At 40.3% G+C, this 17,817-nt stretch overlaps 1 protein-coding gene across 12 annotated transcripts in view; it reads right to left on the bottom strand.

Moving 5' to 3' along the window:
- Nucleotides 1-1,106: 1,106 nt before the first annotated feature.
- JAKMIP2 (janus kinase and microtubule interacting protein 2) overlaps nt 1,107-17,817 on the bottom strand; it is a 163,821-nt gene continuing 147,110 nt past the window's right edge. For 5 of the 12 annotated variants that reach the window (XM_032850643.1, XM_032850630.1, XM_032850658.1 and 2 more), the window contains 5 exons: nt 15,134-15,199; nt 12,304-12,382; nt 11,515-11,585; nt 2,058-2,136; nt 1,107-1,641 (listed from right to left, as the gene is read on the bottom strand). In XM_032850643.1, the coding sequence (XP_032706534.1) occupies nt 2,065-2,136; nt 11,515-11,585; nt 12,304-12,382; nt 15,134-15,199 (288 nt within the window). In that variant the 3' untranslated portion in view covers nt 1,107-1,641; nt 2,058-2,064. Of the gene's footprint in view, nt 1,642-2,057; nt 2,137-11,514; nt 11,586-12,235; nt 12,402-15,133; nt 15,200-17,817 lie in introns of those variants that run through there. The other 7 variants (XM_032850672.1, XM_032850687.1, XM_032850648.1 and 4 more) reach the window with 6 other exon arrangements.

The following is a 17,817-nucleotide window of genomic DNA, read 5'->3' as shown; positions in this document are numbered from 1 at the left end:
AGACACCTGGGTTAGCAGTAAAGAGGACAGAACATGGGACCCTCAGCATTCTAGCCTTTCTTGGCCTATTCTTCAGTTCCTGTTCTGGCTTGGAAAATGCCAGCGTTAAAAACCAAAGAATAAGATATGGAACTCACGTATGGAAGGATTTGTGTAGCATTTCGTAGAAAGAGTTTCTGGCTCCCTACACACATTCTTTATGCATGGGAAATCTAGCCCTGTAAATAAAACCTTGACAATTTGAAAAATTGAGGCTGTTTTGTTATCTACAGTAAATGAGGTGTTAAATTTGTTTTTTAGGAACATTTACTGGCTCTCAGAGCTGAATCCAAGACTCAGTATTACATAACTTAGGAAAAGTACCAGTCTTCTACTCTTCTCTGGTAGAAAACGACCTTATTGGTAATGTACGTTAGTTACTTCTATATAAAAAAAAGTAGAGCTGTCTTGTTGCTGTCAGTTCTCTGGGGAAAAAAATGTTATCAGTCTAAACGACAAGAGGTCAGAATGCTCTAGGCATATCAGGATACTTTAAAAAAATCATCATAATTTTGTTGAACTTTTGCATCTCTGTGGCAAACTCAGCAGTTGGTAGAAGTTTACTTTTCACCTCTACTGTGTTTTTATTCAAACTGTATAACATATTTATTTGCAGGCAATTTTAAGCAGCCATTTGAAAACCAGTATTTTGGAAATGGATTCAGAGATGCTCTCGGGCCCGTGTGCCCTAGATAGATGGTAGCATTGTTAACAGAACCGAGTCAGGGAACTTGTGATTTAGGGCATCATCTTCTTAATTTTCAATATGAATGAGATCAGTCTGTTCGTGGAGGAAGACAGATGTGACAGAAGGCCAAGGCAGCATCAAATCTGCTTTTATTTCTTATGTTACATTCGCCTAGGTCCTCTGCCTTGTTGCCAGTTGAGTGGGGGGTCACTGTGGTCCACTCTCATCTGTCCTCTGTGGAATGCATTCCACAAGCTCCACCTCTTGCAGAGAAACAAACGGGAAACTGCTTTCCTTCCCATTCACATTGCAGACGGCTCTGTTCCTGAGTTTTAAACAACAATAAAGACAAAAAGCAAATCCCTGTAGTAAGAAACCAGACTTTTCAAATGAAACATTTTATTGTAAATAGCTCCTCATAGGTATTCCTCGTGCTTCATTCCCCACCCGCCCTTGTTTTTTCCTTTGTTTTGATTATTGAAAATGTTTATTTCAGGACTAGTGTTTCCATGGGGTGTGGTGTTACATTAAAATGATCCCCCTGCACAGCAGGGGGAGAGTGTTTCTTTGTAACTTTGGTTCCATGCCCAAGACACATCTTTCCTTGATCTGCTGAAACTGTTTCCATTGCTGAACTTTTTCTTTACACAATATACGTTTATAGTTCTTTTCTTCTGGTTTGACATATACATGTTTCATTAAATGCAGCATATATTGTAGATTTTCAACAGGGTCATGTGGGAACTGTCAAGTAAGAAACCTTGAATAATGGCTTTAAAATACACAGTTGTAGTCCTGGCTACAGGGTAGTTCTTAGCTTTTGATCTCCCTCTCACTGTTGTAAACATTTCTGCCATCTTTGAAGGTCTAGAAGCATTTGCCTTTCTGGGGTCTTATCCGTGTTTTCGGTTACTCTGAAAAACAGAGGGAAAATTCTTAAATCATCATTTCTGTCATTAGCTGAAGCAGGAAAAAAATTCTTTTTTTAAGGAAAAAAAATTATTCTTTACCACCTCTTTGAGCTCTACTATCTAATCCAAGTTACATAAACGAAGTCTCTAAACTCAATCCCTTTAATTTTAAGTGAGAAAAGAGAACAATCTATTTCAAGGGTTATATATGCATGGAAAGTGATGAACAGGTCTTATTTCATAGTAAGCAGCCTGATATATAAGCAATTATCATAGTAGCCTTTACTTCTGGGGCCTTCTAAGACAACACCTTAGAAGCTCACATGAATGATCATACCCCCAAAATTAAATATAAAATTACAAAACATAAAATTCTTTTAAAAGTAGGTCTTGTCTATCTATGCCTTCCAGTGACTTACTTTTATGTCATATTTCCTCCTCAACAATTGTATCCAGTGGCAGGTATTCTCCACTCTGAGGTCTTGACCTGGGGATTCCCTGGGAAGTATGCCATATGGGTTTCTTAACTGGCTCCAGAGATGTTCCTGAAAAGGTACTTCCCTGGACTATACCAGTTAGAACTCCTAGCCCTAAGTCTCTGTGTCTGAGTTTTAACTTGGATAGATGTTAAGGATATAATACTGTCTTCCCCCCAAAAGCCAGAGATGGCACAAAGGATGTGCTATCATGTGCTGCTCAAAGACTTGGCCTTTAGAGCCTCAATAACATGGATGGAGAAAACTGGGATTTCCAGTTTTGGACACTGTATGTCCAATGACAAGTTATTTCAATTCTCTAAGCCTTCATTTCTCCATCTGTAAACAAAAATACTCATTCTCTAGTAGGACTTTACTGGTGCTGCAGAAATAGTGATCAATATCCAAAGTGGTGGGAAGCAATGCAGTTAGTACCCCAGGAGATTTCCAGTCCACCAACCAAAGGCAAATGAAAGATTCAAAAGAATTCCTGACATTAGCACCAGTCAGAAATATCTGGAATTCATATCTGCAGAGGCATGTTGCTCCTAAAGACTAGATTAGACATGAATGAAAGAGTGATAGGGTCACAGAGGAGGACCAGTGGGAAGGAAGTACAGTGGGTTAGATGTAGGAGGGAGAGACTGCTGGTACTTGCACAAATGAGACTCACATTCTAGTGTTCAAATACAGAGCAATCTTTCTTTGTCTATCTGGGCAGAGAACTGGAGAGGGATGGGGGGGCAGAGATAGGGGCAGGAGATTCCTTCCCAACAAGATGCTGTGGCTAGGAGCACAAGTGCTGAGATCCAGAGTAGCAATGGAAGGGCTTGGGTCAGGGAATACTGCTGTGGGTACACCCTGCACAGCTTCTGAAGAACTCACACATACGTTCCCCCAAATGGCCAGTCTTTCATCACCTCTCATAGAAAGGACATCAAGCACTGGTAACTGCCAGAGAAAAGCATCAACCACCAGGGAGAGAGTCACAAGCACTGTCAATGAAGTTGAGAGGCATGTACTCTTTTCCCTCTGCCTCTTCCCTGCCCTCCAGGAGAACCAAGCCTTGAAGAGGGAAGAGGGAGAGATCTCTTAGAGCCAGATCATGAATCTGTCCTACACCTGGGATAGGGAAGAAATGAGATTAGATAGAATCTGAGGTTGAATTTTAAACTGAGCCAGACTTTTAAGAACTGAAAAACTGGGGAGCCAGCTTGAGATTTATTAAAGAATAAGAGGAAAATTAGAACCTGAGTGAAAGCCATGTTTTGAGAAAAATAAATTATGTTCATATTTACATCCCACTGAGATAAGAGCCCCAAACAACTGGCTACAACTGTAATACTCCTATATTCCCTGGTAGAGAAGAAAACTGATCTTAACGTACATAAAAGATGCTTTAAAGTGTGTGTTTGTGTGTGTATAATATATGTACATATAAAATACATACAGTGTATGTGTATTTGTATGGATAGAATAAATATGTAAACACAGAAGGGCAGTCTCCCAGAATATTAAATTTGTGTACAGTGAGAATCTGTAAAGGAACTAGGAACAGAGCCACATTTATTCAGATGGGCATTGTGAATAACTGAAGTCCTATCCAATGGTCCACCATCAATGACCAGTTTTCAGTGAACCAAAGGTACACTGTAACAAAAACTGTAGAGAACATACACTCGCCTTTGATTGACAAGGCCCTTGGGATATGACAGAACCTCAGGAATTCCTATGAGTGGGTTGCTTTAACATCACTGAGCTTTAGTTTCCTCCTCTGCCACACAGCGATTGCAGCTACCATTTCTGAGAGTTTACTACATGCCAGCAGACCATAAGTGAATGAGCACAGTGATGTCATGTCTGACTTGTGATTCCAGTATCCAAGTACCTACTACACTGCCTGGTTCACAGATGACACTTATCAAATATGAGTTGGGTTTAATGGACAGGCTACTTATGTTCACTATTCTTTAGGGTTTTCTAACTGCTAGAAGCTATAGTTTTGATCCTTTATGGGCCACATATTTAGAGGTATATTGAGTCACAAACTGTAGCTACCTCCTGATCCCTAGTTATCATAAAGAACCCCAAATCCTGGACAGCAGTCACTCCCTCTTCCTGCTTCTGAGGTCTCTGTAAAGGGCACCATCACCCAACAAACTGTACCATCCAGACCCCTAAGGGTCTTCCTGATACCTTTCATTTCCTAACCCTCATATACAATTTATCATACAGTAAAATAGTCAATAAAGGGTAGCTCTTATTATTACCTCCATCTTACAGATGAGGAAACTGATCCTGTTAGGTAGTTGGGTTAAGAGAATCCTAGTGGGAAAGACATAAGGATAAATTAAACAAAACTGAAGTCAGAGGATCAGAGGAGGCTTCCCTGAGTCACTGATTTTACACTGACATGGGTAGGACAAATGGATATTAACTAGTTGATGGTTATGTGGGAAAGACATTCCAAGTGGACAGAAGCACATCTCATAATGCATGATCCAAGACAGAATGCTTACTGTGTCCTAGGAACTTGGCTTTTAATGAGTCTTTCTATATGCCATGTACCATACTGGTTGCTTTACTTATATAATGTCATTTAATCCCTAGAGAAATAGTAGAGGCTATCACTTGCTAATCTTTTATATTAAGAAATTAATATTTATAGAGGCATAATAGTATCTATTTTGTAGGATCTCTCTATTAAATAAAATAATAGATATGAAATGCACTTGTCAACCACAAAACAGATGTCTTCTTTCTCTTCTTTACCATAATATCATAACTATCATTAAGAAATATTTATGGATTGTCAATACAAGCTAGGCACTATGTGGGCATTAGGGTTACAGGATGAATAAAACATGTATGGTCCTTGCCCTCATGAACCTGGACACAATGAGGAATACGGGCATTAATTGAGAAAAATGACAACAACAAGAACCAAAACAACACAAATGCATGTAAAATTTGTCTGGGAGTACAATCAAGGAAGACTTGCCTGCGGGAGTCACAGGTGAGCTGGGATCTGAAGGATAAGTGAGTAGGTGTTTACTAGATAAAGCAGGGCTGAAAGTACTGTGTGCACAAGGACTGCGTGGGGAAACCCCTGCAGTAGGCAGAAGGGACTAAGGCTCATCAAAGAAGCTTCTAGAGCAAGAGAAAGCCTGAGAGGCTGTTTGCAGTTAGACCATTCTGGGCTCTGTTTGGCACATTAAGGGAATGAGATTTCACTCTAATGATGATGCTTTCCCAGGCAGGGGGCATGGTTAGATTTGTGTTTCCTAAAATTCACTCAGCTGCCATGTGGAGTGTGAATTATAAGAGCGTCTAGAGAAGAAGCACCGAGCCAGGTGAGTAGGACATCACCACCAGGGAGTTGGGGGAGAATGTATTTATTCATGTATTCTTTCCTTTGTTCACTCTTTTTTTTTTTTTAAGATTTTATTTTATTTATTTTTTAATTTATTTAACAGAGAGATACACAGCAAGAGAAGGAACTCAAGCAGTGGAAGTGGGAGAGGGAGAAGCAGGCTTCCTGCCCAGCAGGGAGTCTGATACAGGGCTCCATCCCAGGATCCTGGGATCACTACTGGAGCTGAAGGCAGACGCTTAACGACTGAGGCACCCCGGCACCCCTGTTCACTCATTCTTCAACTTATTCTCCAATGACACATAAAGAACAAATCATATAGCCATCTTATTATTATAGTCCCATACTATCCAGGGCTCTGACCTAACATGTCACAAATCTGCTTTCTCAGTCATTTACCCAACCATTTACTCATTTATCTGTCTAGCCTTCAGTCCACCTGTCAACTTAAAATGTGTTCAGCACTTAGTATATAGAAGGCACTGCTGTAGACCTTGAACATACAAAGATCTATAAAGCATAAGCCCTAGTCTATGCTTTCTTAATAGTCTAATCTATAAGACAGGGAAACAACCTCAGTATGACTAGATGAAGACTAATAAATATATCTACATAAAGAAAGACTGATTGGGGTGCCTGGGTAGCTCAGTCAGTTAAGCATCGGCCTTTGGCTCAGGTCATGATCCCGGGGTCCTGGGATCAACCCCCACATTGGGCTCCCTGCTCAGTGGAGAATCTGCTTCTCTCTCTCCCTCTGTCCCTCCCCCTGCTTGTACTCTCTTCCTCTTTGTCAAATAAATAAAATCTTTAAAAAAAAAAAAAAAAGGAAAGAAAGACTGACTAACTGGCATACAATGATTCATCTTATCTCTTAACAATATAAGAGAATAAGGAACAAAATTTTCCATCTCAAACAATAAATATAGTAGAGTCATATTGCCATTTATTTTCTGCAGGCTACCCCCAGGCCTTCGCAGGAGGGATTGAAAAAATATAAATGTAATAAGAAATAAACATTTGCATATTTTCATGGAGAATTTGTAACTAATCAGTTGTAGCTGGCTTTTTAAAAAAATTTATTTATTTATTTGACAAAGCGGAGAGAGACCACAAGTAGGCAGAGAGGCAGGCAGAGAGAGAGGGGGAAGCAGGCTCCCGCTGAGCAGAGAGCTGGATGCGGGGCTCCATCCCAGGACCCCGAGATCATGACCCGAGCCAAAGGCAGAGGCTTAACCCACTGAGCCACCCAGGCATGCCGTAGCTGGCTTTTTAAAAGAGTTTTATTTATTTATTTAAGAGAGAGAGAATGAGAGTGGGGAGGGGCAGAGGGAGAGAGAGAGAGAAAAACAGACTCCTTACTGAGCAGGGAGTCTGATGTGGGCTCTATCCTAGGACCCAGAGATCCCAATGCCAGCCAAAGGCAGACACTTAACCAACTGAGCCACCCAGGCCCTGCTATGGCTGTTTTTATAATACAGTTTGTTTGTTTATTTATTTATTTGACAGAGAGAGAGAGAGAGAGATCACAAGTAGGCAGAGAGGCAGGCAGAGAGAGAGGGGGAAGCAGGCTCCCCGCCGAGCAGAGAGCCCGATGCAGGCCTTGATCCCAGGACCCCGAGACCATGACCCGAGCTGCAGGCAGAGGCTCAACACACTGAGCCACCCAGGCACCCACAGTATTTATTTTTTAAGTCTTTTTTTCAAAAAATCAGAACAACAATACAGTATTATTGGTCTTTTAACCTGTATTATGTTACTAGACAGGAAGTGAAAATAATGAACTATCAAGTTCAAGTGTTCATGGTTGACACTAGGGTCATTAAAAACGAACAACGGTATGTAGATGAAAAATCATGATCACCTGTTCTCGGTCTGGTCTTCCAAACTGCATAATGAACAGAGTTGATTCTGGTATGTTCTTCATTAACATGTTCCTCTTCAGAAGAAGAGGATTTTCAGTGGGTCACTATAACCTGGATGTAACAATAACCTGATGATAGCTATTTCTGTACTCCTCTCATTTTCTTCTTTCCTTTGTCTCCATGTATAACTGACATGGAAGAATTTGTGGTACGCTATTTATTTTAGAATAAATCTACAGAATGCATGCACAGATGGTATCTTCTGAAACTACCTGGGGTTCCCCTGCTTAAGATTAAAGTCCTGATATAATCTGTGCAGCTGCATTTAGCTGCCACTGAGAGCAGTAAGGGTGCTTTCTTGGGAGCCTTCGGCAGCTTCTAGATCACCAACAAAATGACTTAGGTAATTTAACTGCGAAAAGAAAAAAAAAGCACGAGTGGCTCCACTTCAAGGAAGGTATCTTTACATATAATTTAAGTGAGTCTTGGGTTTAAGAGCAGAATATAAATCCTTAATTTAGTAGGAAAAATATTTTTATGGTTATGTGCAGTACACCTTTACTACCTGCCAAAGAGCCAAACATTTTTCTTCCTTACTTCTTCCTATCTCTCCTTCATCTGCTTTGGAGATAAAAGTGGCATTGATCAATTTCCAGTCATCTTATTTAAATCTAGAATACTTCCTCAAAAGAGGAGACAAAAAGGAAATTACTTGTTCTGGTTTAGTTGGTAAAATACTTGTTAATGCTAGAAGTTATAATTCCTTTTTTTTTTCAAGTTTTTTTTGTTTTTGTTTTTGTTTTTTTAAAGATTTTATTTATTTATTTGGCAGACAGAGATCACAAGTAGGCAGAGAGGCAGGCAGAGAGAGAGGAGGAAGCAGGCTCCCTGCTGTGCAGAGAGCCTGATGTGGGGCTTGATTCCAGGACCCTGGGATCATGACCTGAGCCGAAGGCAGAAGCTTTAACCACTGAGCCACCCAGCTGCCCCTATCATTTCTTTTTTTTTAAAGACTTTATTTGTTTGTTTGTTTTAAATATTTTATTTCTTTATTTGAGAGACAGAGAGAGCACTGAGTAGGGAGGAGGAGTAGAGGTAGAGAGAGAAGCAGACTCCTCACTGAGCAGGGAGCCTAACGTGGGGCTCAATTTCAGGAACACAGGATCATGACAGGAGCCAAAAGTAGACAATTAATCAACTGAGCCAGGTGTCCCAAAAGACTTCTTTGTTTTAGAGAAGGAGATAGAGAGCGAGACTGCACTCATGAGTGGGGGGAGGAGCAGAGGCCAGAAAGAGGCAGAAAAACAGACTCCCCACAGAGTGCAGAGCCTGATGCAGGTCTCTATCCCAGAACTGTGAGATCATGACCTGACCCAAAACCAAGGTCCCAGACTTAACTGACTCAGCCACCCAAGTGCCCCTATAAGTTATAATATCAAAGTTATAAACTGACAAATTCAGTAAATGTGGTGCTAAATTTTTGTATAATAATAGCTAAGAGTTGCTGATTATGAACTATGTTCCAAGCAATGTGGTAAGTCTTTTATATGTATAATTGCATTTAGTTCCCTCAACATAATACCAAGTTGTAGGTAATATAACCATTTTACAGAATAGGAAACCTCATCTCAGGTGGATTAAAGTTACCATGACATAGCTTGTAAATTGCAGGATCCAAACATAACGGTTTATCCAACTTCAAAGCTGTAACTCTAAACTACTCATTTTCTTATACCTATTTTAAACTCCCCAGATTGACCATCACATTAATTTGCTGTATTATTATTAATTATAATCATGACTCTTCATTCAACAGATAATTACTAAGTGGCAGTTTTGTGCTACTCTGGAAGAAAAGCAAATTAAATCCTGTACAACCCTCAGAGTCACAAAAAATGGAAAAAGATAGAGAGATGAGCACACTATAATTTCAAAACCTACTAGCCAAGCAGTACTACCCACATTGCACCCTGACTGTTGATATACATGATCACCAACGGCGCTCACAATGTGAGAGAAATGCCCTCTTTCCTTTGTGCGGCAGCATGGTGGTTTTTAAGCAGCTAAGAGCCTCTAGATCGAGGCTGTTGGCGTACAAATGCCAGTCTTGCTGATTGTAGCTCTATTTCCTTGGGAAAGTCCTGTGTTGGTGTATCTCCAGCTGTGAAAGAAAGAAGTAAAAGCAGCCCTTGATCTTGGGGGTGCCTAGATGGCTCAGTCGGTTAAGCATCTGCATTTGGCTCAGGTCATAATCTCAGGGTCATGGGATCCTGGAGCCCTGCGTCTGGCTCCCTACTCAGCGGGGAGTATGCTTCTCCCTCTCACTCTGCCCCTCCTCCCTGCTTCTGCTCTCTCTCTCTCTTAAATGAATAAATAAAATCTTAAAAAAAAAAAAAAAAGCAGCAGCGACTTTACAGGGGGTGTTGTGAGGGTCATTAAGTCTACTGCTTAGAACAGCCCTGGGCAAGGAAGTGTTAGCCATTATTGATTGATGTGAATGTTCAGACCTACTCATTTTCTAATCAGTATTCTCGAGTTTTGATTCTTCCCTCAACTACTTGGGTAGTACTTGGGTCCCACTAAACTTTGTCCTATTTATTTATTATTTTTGGTTGGGGAGGGCTACTCATTTTCTCACACTCTAGCCATTTCTACCCTTTCCTAGAAAATCATACCCATTTTTTCTTATATTATCATTCAATTTTTTTTTTTTAAGAGAAACAGTGAGCAAGCAGGAAGGGGGGTGGACATAGGGAGAGGAAGAGAGGAGAAAGAATCTTAAGTAGGCTCCATGTGGGGCTCGATCTCATGACCCTGAGATCAAGAACTGAGCCAAAATCAAGAGTCAGACACTTAACTGACTGAGCCACACAGGCACTCCTATTCTTACTCAATTTCAGAGCCTCAGTCCTCTTCCTTATGTTCTGCAAGGCTACCATCCTGACTGCCAAACAGGATGGCTATCAGTCAGAATAGTAAATCTTTTGGAAGATAGAATAAAGCCAGAGGGTTGATTATATGAGGACATAAACTTCCTGGGCATATTTGCTCAACTCCTTTGTAACAGGTCGTGCTAAAACACTTTTGCTTGTCAGTACCACATCTAGGTAACAGAGTTGATACCCATGGAAAGAGAAAGTGTTTCTTCTTTATTTTTCAACTTGCTATAGAAAATGTTGAAGAATATGAGGTCCAGGAAAGATCCCTGTATAATACAATAGGAAAACTAAAGTTGCCACCGATCGTGATACCCGGATTTAGAAGAGCACCTGACCCTTCCTCATTTTTAAATACTGTTAATATGAGTTGTGGTTTCTGTACCTGGGTAGACATCAGAATCACCTGGTATGCTTGTTAAAGACACAGATTATTCCTTGCTTTCCACCTCTCCCACCCTCCTTCTCACCTCCATCTCTAATAACCTGATGCATTAACTTAGAAGTAAGGCCTTGGGATCTGTTATTTTTCATAGCTCTGGGAATCAGTGTCCAAGATTATTTATACATGTATTCGTGAGACATAGACTTGATAATTTAGTAATAATAAAACTCTTATTTTTCTAAACTGACATTGAAAATGATCTTATTTGAAAAGAAGATCCAATTTCACTTAACAGCCTGCTTTTTTGAGTTCTGATGAAATCAGATGGAGAGAAAGGGTTAAGAGTAATCAGTCATTTTTAGCTTATTAGACTTAAAGGATCAGAATTTTTAAGTTGGAAGAGATACTAAACATAAACTCAAATTTCTTCATTTTGCAGACAGGGAAGCCATTCCTTCTGCATAATGGAAGCCTGATGAGAACACTGAGCTCCATAGACATTATGACCTCCCAAAGCAATATGGTTAACTAGAACAAAATTCTTGATTTCCAAAATACTTGATGGTTCCTTTATTTCTTTCATAATCACCCAAGTGGATTGGATCTGCTTCTCCCTTTTCTAATTTATTTTTTTTTAATTGAAGCACAGTCAACATATAATGTTACATCAGTTTCAAGTGACTTTTTTTTCTCATTTTATGGCATTTAAGCTAACCAAACTAAGTGGATTTTTTTTTTTTAACAAACAAACAAACAAACAAACATGGGAATAGTAACTATATGTAGCATCCTTCTCATCACATACCTCTTAGAACCACATTTTGAGAATTAAATGCAATCTTACCTTTAAGAGGCACCTTGACATCAAGGCCATAGAATAAAGGCAAGAGAGAAGAACAAGAATAGAAACAGAAACTGCAGAAGAAAAAGAAGAAGATTATGTAAATCTGAAAATTTCTGTACTGTCATTCATGTCGTACAAAACCTCAAGCTTTTCCACTTTGCTCAAGTCTGATCACTTGTCACATACACACCAAGTACCTTCTGTTTAAAAAAAAAAAAAAACTGTATGTTTTACTTATCTATTGACAAAATAATTCGATGAATAACCAGAGTCAACTAACATCAGCTCATACATCTTGGAATCCTGAGGGGGTCTAATAGATAATGGATTTAAGCTTGTAATTTTATAAATGAAAAACATAAGTACCGAAGAGTTAGTCAACAGTCTAATTGCCTGTAATGTTATAGCATAATAAAGCCTGGAGGTTAGCCCTCCCAAGTCCTACTTCAGTCCATACTACAGTCTACTTGTTAGTGTGTGGCAGGGTCTACCAAAAATACAAAAATATGACCAGAGCATACATTTATTCTTAAGGCTATCACTGTTTGGTTAATGTGACAGGTTTTAGGAGTAAGGCAGAGCAGGAAGAATATTAATATGTAAGGTAAAGATATGATAAATCATCTACCATGGGATACTTCTGAGGTAGAAATGGGGACACCATTAGTAATTACATCAGGGCAGCAGGCATAACCTGGGTGTGCCCTGGAGGAGTGAGGATCTATAGTATAAAACGGGCTTGCACATCAGAGGACACTTTGGAAAATGAATGCATGATACTGTTCGAACCTCTGTGCTTCTCAGATAGTTCTCTCCTTCTTGACTCAGAAGTTAAATGGAGTCTGATTTGTCTCTCTTCTCTGAGAACCTTCAAAAAGAAGCAGATACTTGGGGGGACAGACATGCTTATGTAGCAATGGAACATAACCAACTGCCTACTAATTATTATTAAAGGTCACAAGTCAGATCTTGTGTTTTTTTTTTCTTCTTATTCAAATATCAATTTCCTTGGTGATTACTCTTACAGAGTCTGTCTTTAACCTTGTTGTCACAATTCGGGAGCATTCTGTTGCCCACAACATCTTTGAATAAGGGTTGTCTATGGTTTTCTCATGTTGAGCACATTATCCACACGTGTCTTGTAATGCCCTTGTTTATAGGACTCTTGCTTCACTGTAGCAAAATTATATGGTCAAATTATAAATATGGTGCCAGGAGCCACGTATTGGTGACTTTTATTAGTCTGGGAAGCAGAAACTCTGTCCTTCTTTTTCAGTCCTTGAAGATGGAGAGTGGTAAAATGACACCCATAGCAGGAGAAGATGTAGGGAACGGGAGGCTTCCACTACTCCTCTGAGGAGGTCAGACACCGGCGCTACCTCTCAGGGCATCAGGAGATACCCATCACCTCATTGGCCATGAGATTCTTCATCCAGGCAGTGTGGTGGGCCGAGTGTAGCACCTAGAGTCAGACACCCTAACCTCTGGACTTGATTTGCCATGGACTGGTTATATGGTTCTAGGCCAGTTGTTTATCTCTCTGGGCTATTGTATTGTCTGCATAAAAGGGGATCCCAATATCTACTGTGCCCATCTCACAGAGTAACTCTGCATGGGAGTCAGTGAAGCCGATGACCCTGGGAGTGCTCGGGAGGAGGTAAAGCTGCACAGCTGAGGCAGTTCTGCTGTCTGTAGTTATCACGTGATGTATACTGCGTCCATGGAAATTAGGGACAAAGACAGGATATCTCAGGTCCCCTCACGAGGTGTTCAAGTATCCCAAGGAAAAGAAAGAGAGTATTTCTGGTAAGTGATCTTTCACATTTTCTCTAGGCTTGTGTGTATGAGAATGGAGGCAAAGGGAATAGAAAGTGTGTCACAAACCTCATCTCTCATTCAAAGCTCCAGTCAGAAACCAACCAGATTGTTTTGAAGTGGCTTAATTTACTATTATATGTGGAATATACTGCTTTGATAGCTGAAGAATCCTTGTTTGCCATCATGTACATTACCCTATTACCATAAATGGTTAAGAAGTTCAGATATGTGACACGACATGTTCAGGAAATTCTGACAGGGAACATAATCTTAACCTCTTGCCTCCTAAAATTTCCATGCAATTTATTAAGAAAATGCCTATGGGAGTGATATTAATAGATATATTAAAAACCCACCCCCCACTTGCAGTTTGTTTTTCCTTAGATGAATGGGGACTGAACCAAACTAAAGTTTCTGGTTTTAATTCTGACTTCCTCCTTCGGTCAGCACAGAAAATGACTAAAACCAGGAGCTTCAAAAATGTAGAAAATGAAGGACATCAGTCATGTGGTCTGACAAGCAGGGAAGCTGGGAACAACCCCTGTCTCTTGTGGGTCTTCCTGCCAAACCCTGGGAAGTCAGACTCAGTTCGCGACACTCTACCTTTGCCTCATTCAGTCTTACAGTGCTAAATAGCACATTCTGGAAATGAGAACCATTCAAATTTAAAATTTTGCAGAGGATGTGTACGTTATGTTTGGAAATTTATAAAATTATACTTTTTAATCAAACACTTTCAGAGTTTTGTCATTTTCACATAAGTAACTTCAATGGTTCTTCATGGAACCCATGAGAAAAGGTGAGGGCAAGCTTTATCATCCCTTATTTTATCGGTAAGGCTTAGACACAAGTCTAAGTCACATACCAAGGTCAAACAGCTATGGAAAGCCTACATAAGAATCCAGGTGCTTATGGTCTGGCTACTGGCCCTTACCGATTCCCTATGACCTCATATTTAGGGATAACTACAGAAGCAACCTTGATGAATAAAATCCTATAGATGGTTTTCTGTTTTCTTCTTGGGTGCCCACGGGAGATGCTAGAAAATAGCTGCATTCTTTTGCAATACAGGAATTCAGACTGGAACTCTAGAGAAAGCCTCCTGCCCTCCTTGCTGTGTTCCTAGCACTGGTGCTCCAGGCATCATGGGTGGGAGCATTCTTTGTTGTGTGAGACTGTTTACCTCACTGAAGCTTGCTTGGCACCCGTATGAACCCTCTTCCTTCTCCGGCCATGCACATTCTGAAATGCCCTTTTTAGGAACTACTATGCATTACCCCTGAAAGTGCTGGTTGACTTGGAGGACTCTTTCCAGCCATTGGGGGAAGTGACATGAGGACATAATTACCATGTGTCAGCCTAAGTTTCTGGACTTACTGTCAAGGGGACACTGCAGCTCAGGAAGAAAGGGCTTTTTTGTGAAGAATAACAATAATGTTTTTTTTTTTCCCCAAAACGGTACCAAAAATGATTTTTAAAAGAAAGAGCAAAGTAGTCATAAAACTCAAAATGAAGTTTTAGAAAGGAAATGAAGGTAAGAAAGGGGAAACTGAGTAAAGAAAACATGCGTAGAAAAGAACAGGAATCAACACAAAAGGCAAACATGTCCAGGCGAGGTTGCTGAAGGCAGAACCTTTGCTGCATTGTGGGCACCTGCCTGGCAGTGAGGGTCATACTGACTGTCACTACACCTGCCTGGGCATGACACACAGTAACTAAGAAGAAATGAAACACAATGAGTGAAACTCATATTATTTTCTGATCTAAAGCGTAAAGACTGAAATTCATATTGAACACGTACCTTTTCTTCTAAGTCCTTTATCTGTCGTTTCTGGATGTCTGTTTTATCTTCTAAGTCACGAATTCTCTGAAGAAAGAAAAAAAAACCCAAAGAGTTAGTGGGCATTAAGTTAAAAAGATAAGTTAACAAGAAGACTGTTCACCAACCTAAAACACAGAACTTGCTATGAAAACATTAACATTGGTACTCACAGCTGGAAACATCACAAATCCAGGAGACTGGATGTTTCAAAAATCACCCACACTTGTGGTGCAAAAGCTAATTATACATATTATACATATATTTTTAAAATTTGCTGCCCCTGTCTACTGCGTGCATCTCTCCAGACCCTATCCCTGTGAGGGACGGGTAGTTCACACCCCACTGCTCTTGGGCTTGGCCATGAGACCTGTTTGGCAGATGGCATGTGTGTAGGAGTGAGGTGTTGGAAGGCCCTTCCTCGTAGAGACAGCAGTATGTCCCAGAACTAGTGAGCAAGAAACCAACTTTGTCATGGTCATTTGGATTGGGATTTTTGGTTGTTTATTACCACAGTTAAAAATGGCTGAAGGTGAACACACAAATGCAAACAATCCCATTGTTTTTTGCTACTCTTTCTTTCCAACCTTATTTCAACTCTGCTTGAGGGTGGAATTTCATTACAAAACAGGATTTGCCAATTCTCATAAAACCAAGTAGAGATTATACTTCACTAAAAATTCCAAGGAGGGAAGTAATTAAATTAGGGGAAAACTAAACATAGTAAAAATAGCACAAGTAATCCTAAAGACAAAAATGTTAGTTCCGGAACTGTCTGTGAACTTACCTGTCAACTACATGATAAAATTCCAGTGATTTAAATAGCACAGATTTGAGACCAAGATTACACAATTATTTGCGAGTGAAAAATAGTCTTCCAATTTCGATCTGGCAATCCAAAAGGCCTTTTAGGTTTACAGCACATGGGTATACAGTGTCGGCTTGTTATTTTAATGCCTCTTTTGGGAATAATCAAAAAAATGGGGAATTGGAGTCTGAGAAGAAAACAGTGGAAACTAAATGCGGTGATAATATAGAAAGAGAGGTTTTTATAATGCAATGTGGGGAGAGAAAGGGAAAGCTAGAACACAGAATACTTGAACTTGGAAATCCTATCTCCCTTTTCTCTGAAACAGTGGTTCTCAATTGAGGATGACTCTGCCCCTCAGGGGACATTTGGCAATGTCTGGACATTTTTTAAAGTTAGTTAATTTAATCTGAAGTATACGATTCAGTGGCTTTAGAATTTCACAAAGTGGTGCGACCATCATCACTGTCTGACTGGACATTTTTGAATCACATGTGGTCACTAATCACATCTGGGATGAGGGGCAGAGCCCAGGATGATACATAGGACAGCCCCCTACCATAGTTATCTGACCAAATGCAGGGACTGAAGAGACTGAGGAGTCTGGTTTAAAGGGAAGGGGTTAAGGTGCATGCAGGAGTGGATGAGAAGTTTTGGTCAGAGAGACTATCAAGGCTGACCTTGAAATTAGAGGATAAATGAATGCTGGGTAAAGGAAGGGGCCTGGAAGCTAATGGTGTGGGTACATGGGAGTGATGTGTGTGCTTGTGTGTATTTCCAGGCACCAAAGCTACTCAATAAAACAATACATTTGCTAGCCATTTCCACCTCGAGTTTGCACATAATTCCTTGATATGTCTACTGGATGTGGAGGCAATATTCTATCAATAAAATCATGGGCCCGTGAGATTACTGCAGTGTCTCTTCAGCCATCAAATGTATGCTTGTTGGGCAACTTCCTCCATAGGACAAGACTTTGCTAGATGTAATGGAGAGTCCAGACACCAGTGAGTTCTTGATCTCAAAGAACCGTTCCAATCAAATGGGGAGATGAAGTTTGAAACACAAGGAAAACCAGCTCAAGTAGAAAAGATAAATGATGGCAAAACCATGTTTAACTTCATCACCAATCTCTAGTAACCAGGACACTGTTGAGTACAAAGAAGCTGTCTCTACATGTTGATGACATGAGTTATTTCTGTTAATGTGTGTTGCATGCTCTATTTCCTTTTCCTTTCCATCTGCTTGCCATCTAATCCAAGAGGGATCCCTGTCAGGTCCAAATCAGAACCCTTTTCTACCTGTCTTATCTGTACTGCTAATAAGTCCACCAAACCACTGTTATTGGCATCAGCACTGGTGTGACAGCTCACTGCCAGCCCTTCCTGTTTCTAATTTAGCACATCCATCTACAGCAGCTGTGTGTATTCCTGACATGTGAAATCATCAGGGTAGTCCCTGAGTTTAAGGGGGAGAGGAAGAGGAATAAGAATAAGAATAAGGGAGATGTAGCTAAACTACACTCAGAATATAAGCCCAACTATTTTAAGGTCCAACATGATTTAGCCTTGTCTTACCACTCCAACTTCACCTCATGACCACCCTCTTGGCTCTCTCTGCTCCATTTTTATGGCCTTCTCTCTGTTCCTCAAATATTCCAAATGTTCCCACAATAAATACTTAGACTCTGTTGTCCCTATCTTCAGGGACACTTTGCCAAGATCTTTGTGTGGCTGGTCCCTGGATTTTAGACATCTTTAGAGAGGCCTGGTCTGACTAGCCAATCTAAAGTGGCAAATCCTCTACTCCCAAATTTTTTCTCCACAGCACTCACGGACACTCTCTAAATTGCCTTGGT

Source organism: Lontra canadensis, unplaced genomic scaffold (genome assembly GCF_010015895.1).
Source record: "Lontra canadensis isolate GAN:19392208 unplaced genomic scaffold, GSC_riverotter_1.0 scaffold4, whole genome shotgun sequence".
Taxonomy (NCBI): Eukaryota; Metazoa; Chordata; class Mammalia; order Carnivora; family Mustelidae; genus Lontra; species Lontra canadensis.
The sequence above is the reverse complement of the archived record's forward strand: the minus strand, read 5'-3'. Positions and strand labels throughout refer to the sequence as shown.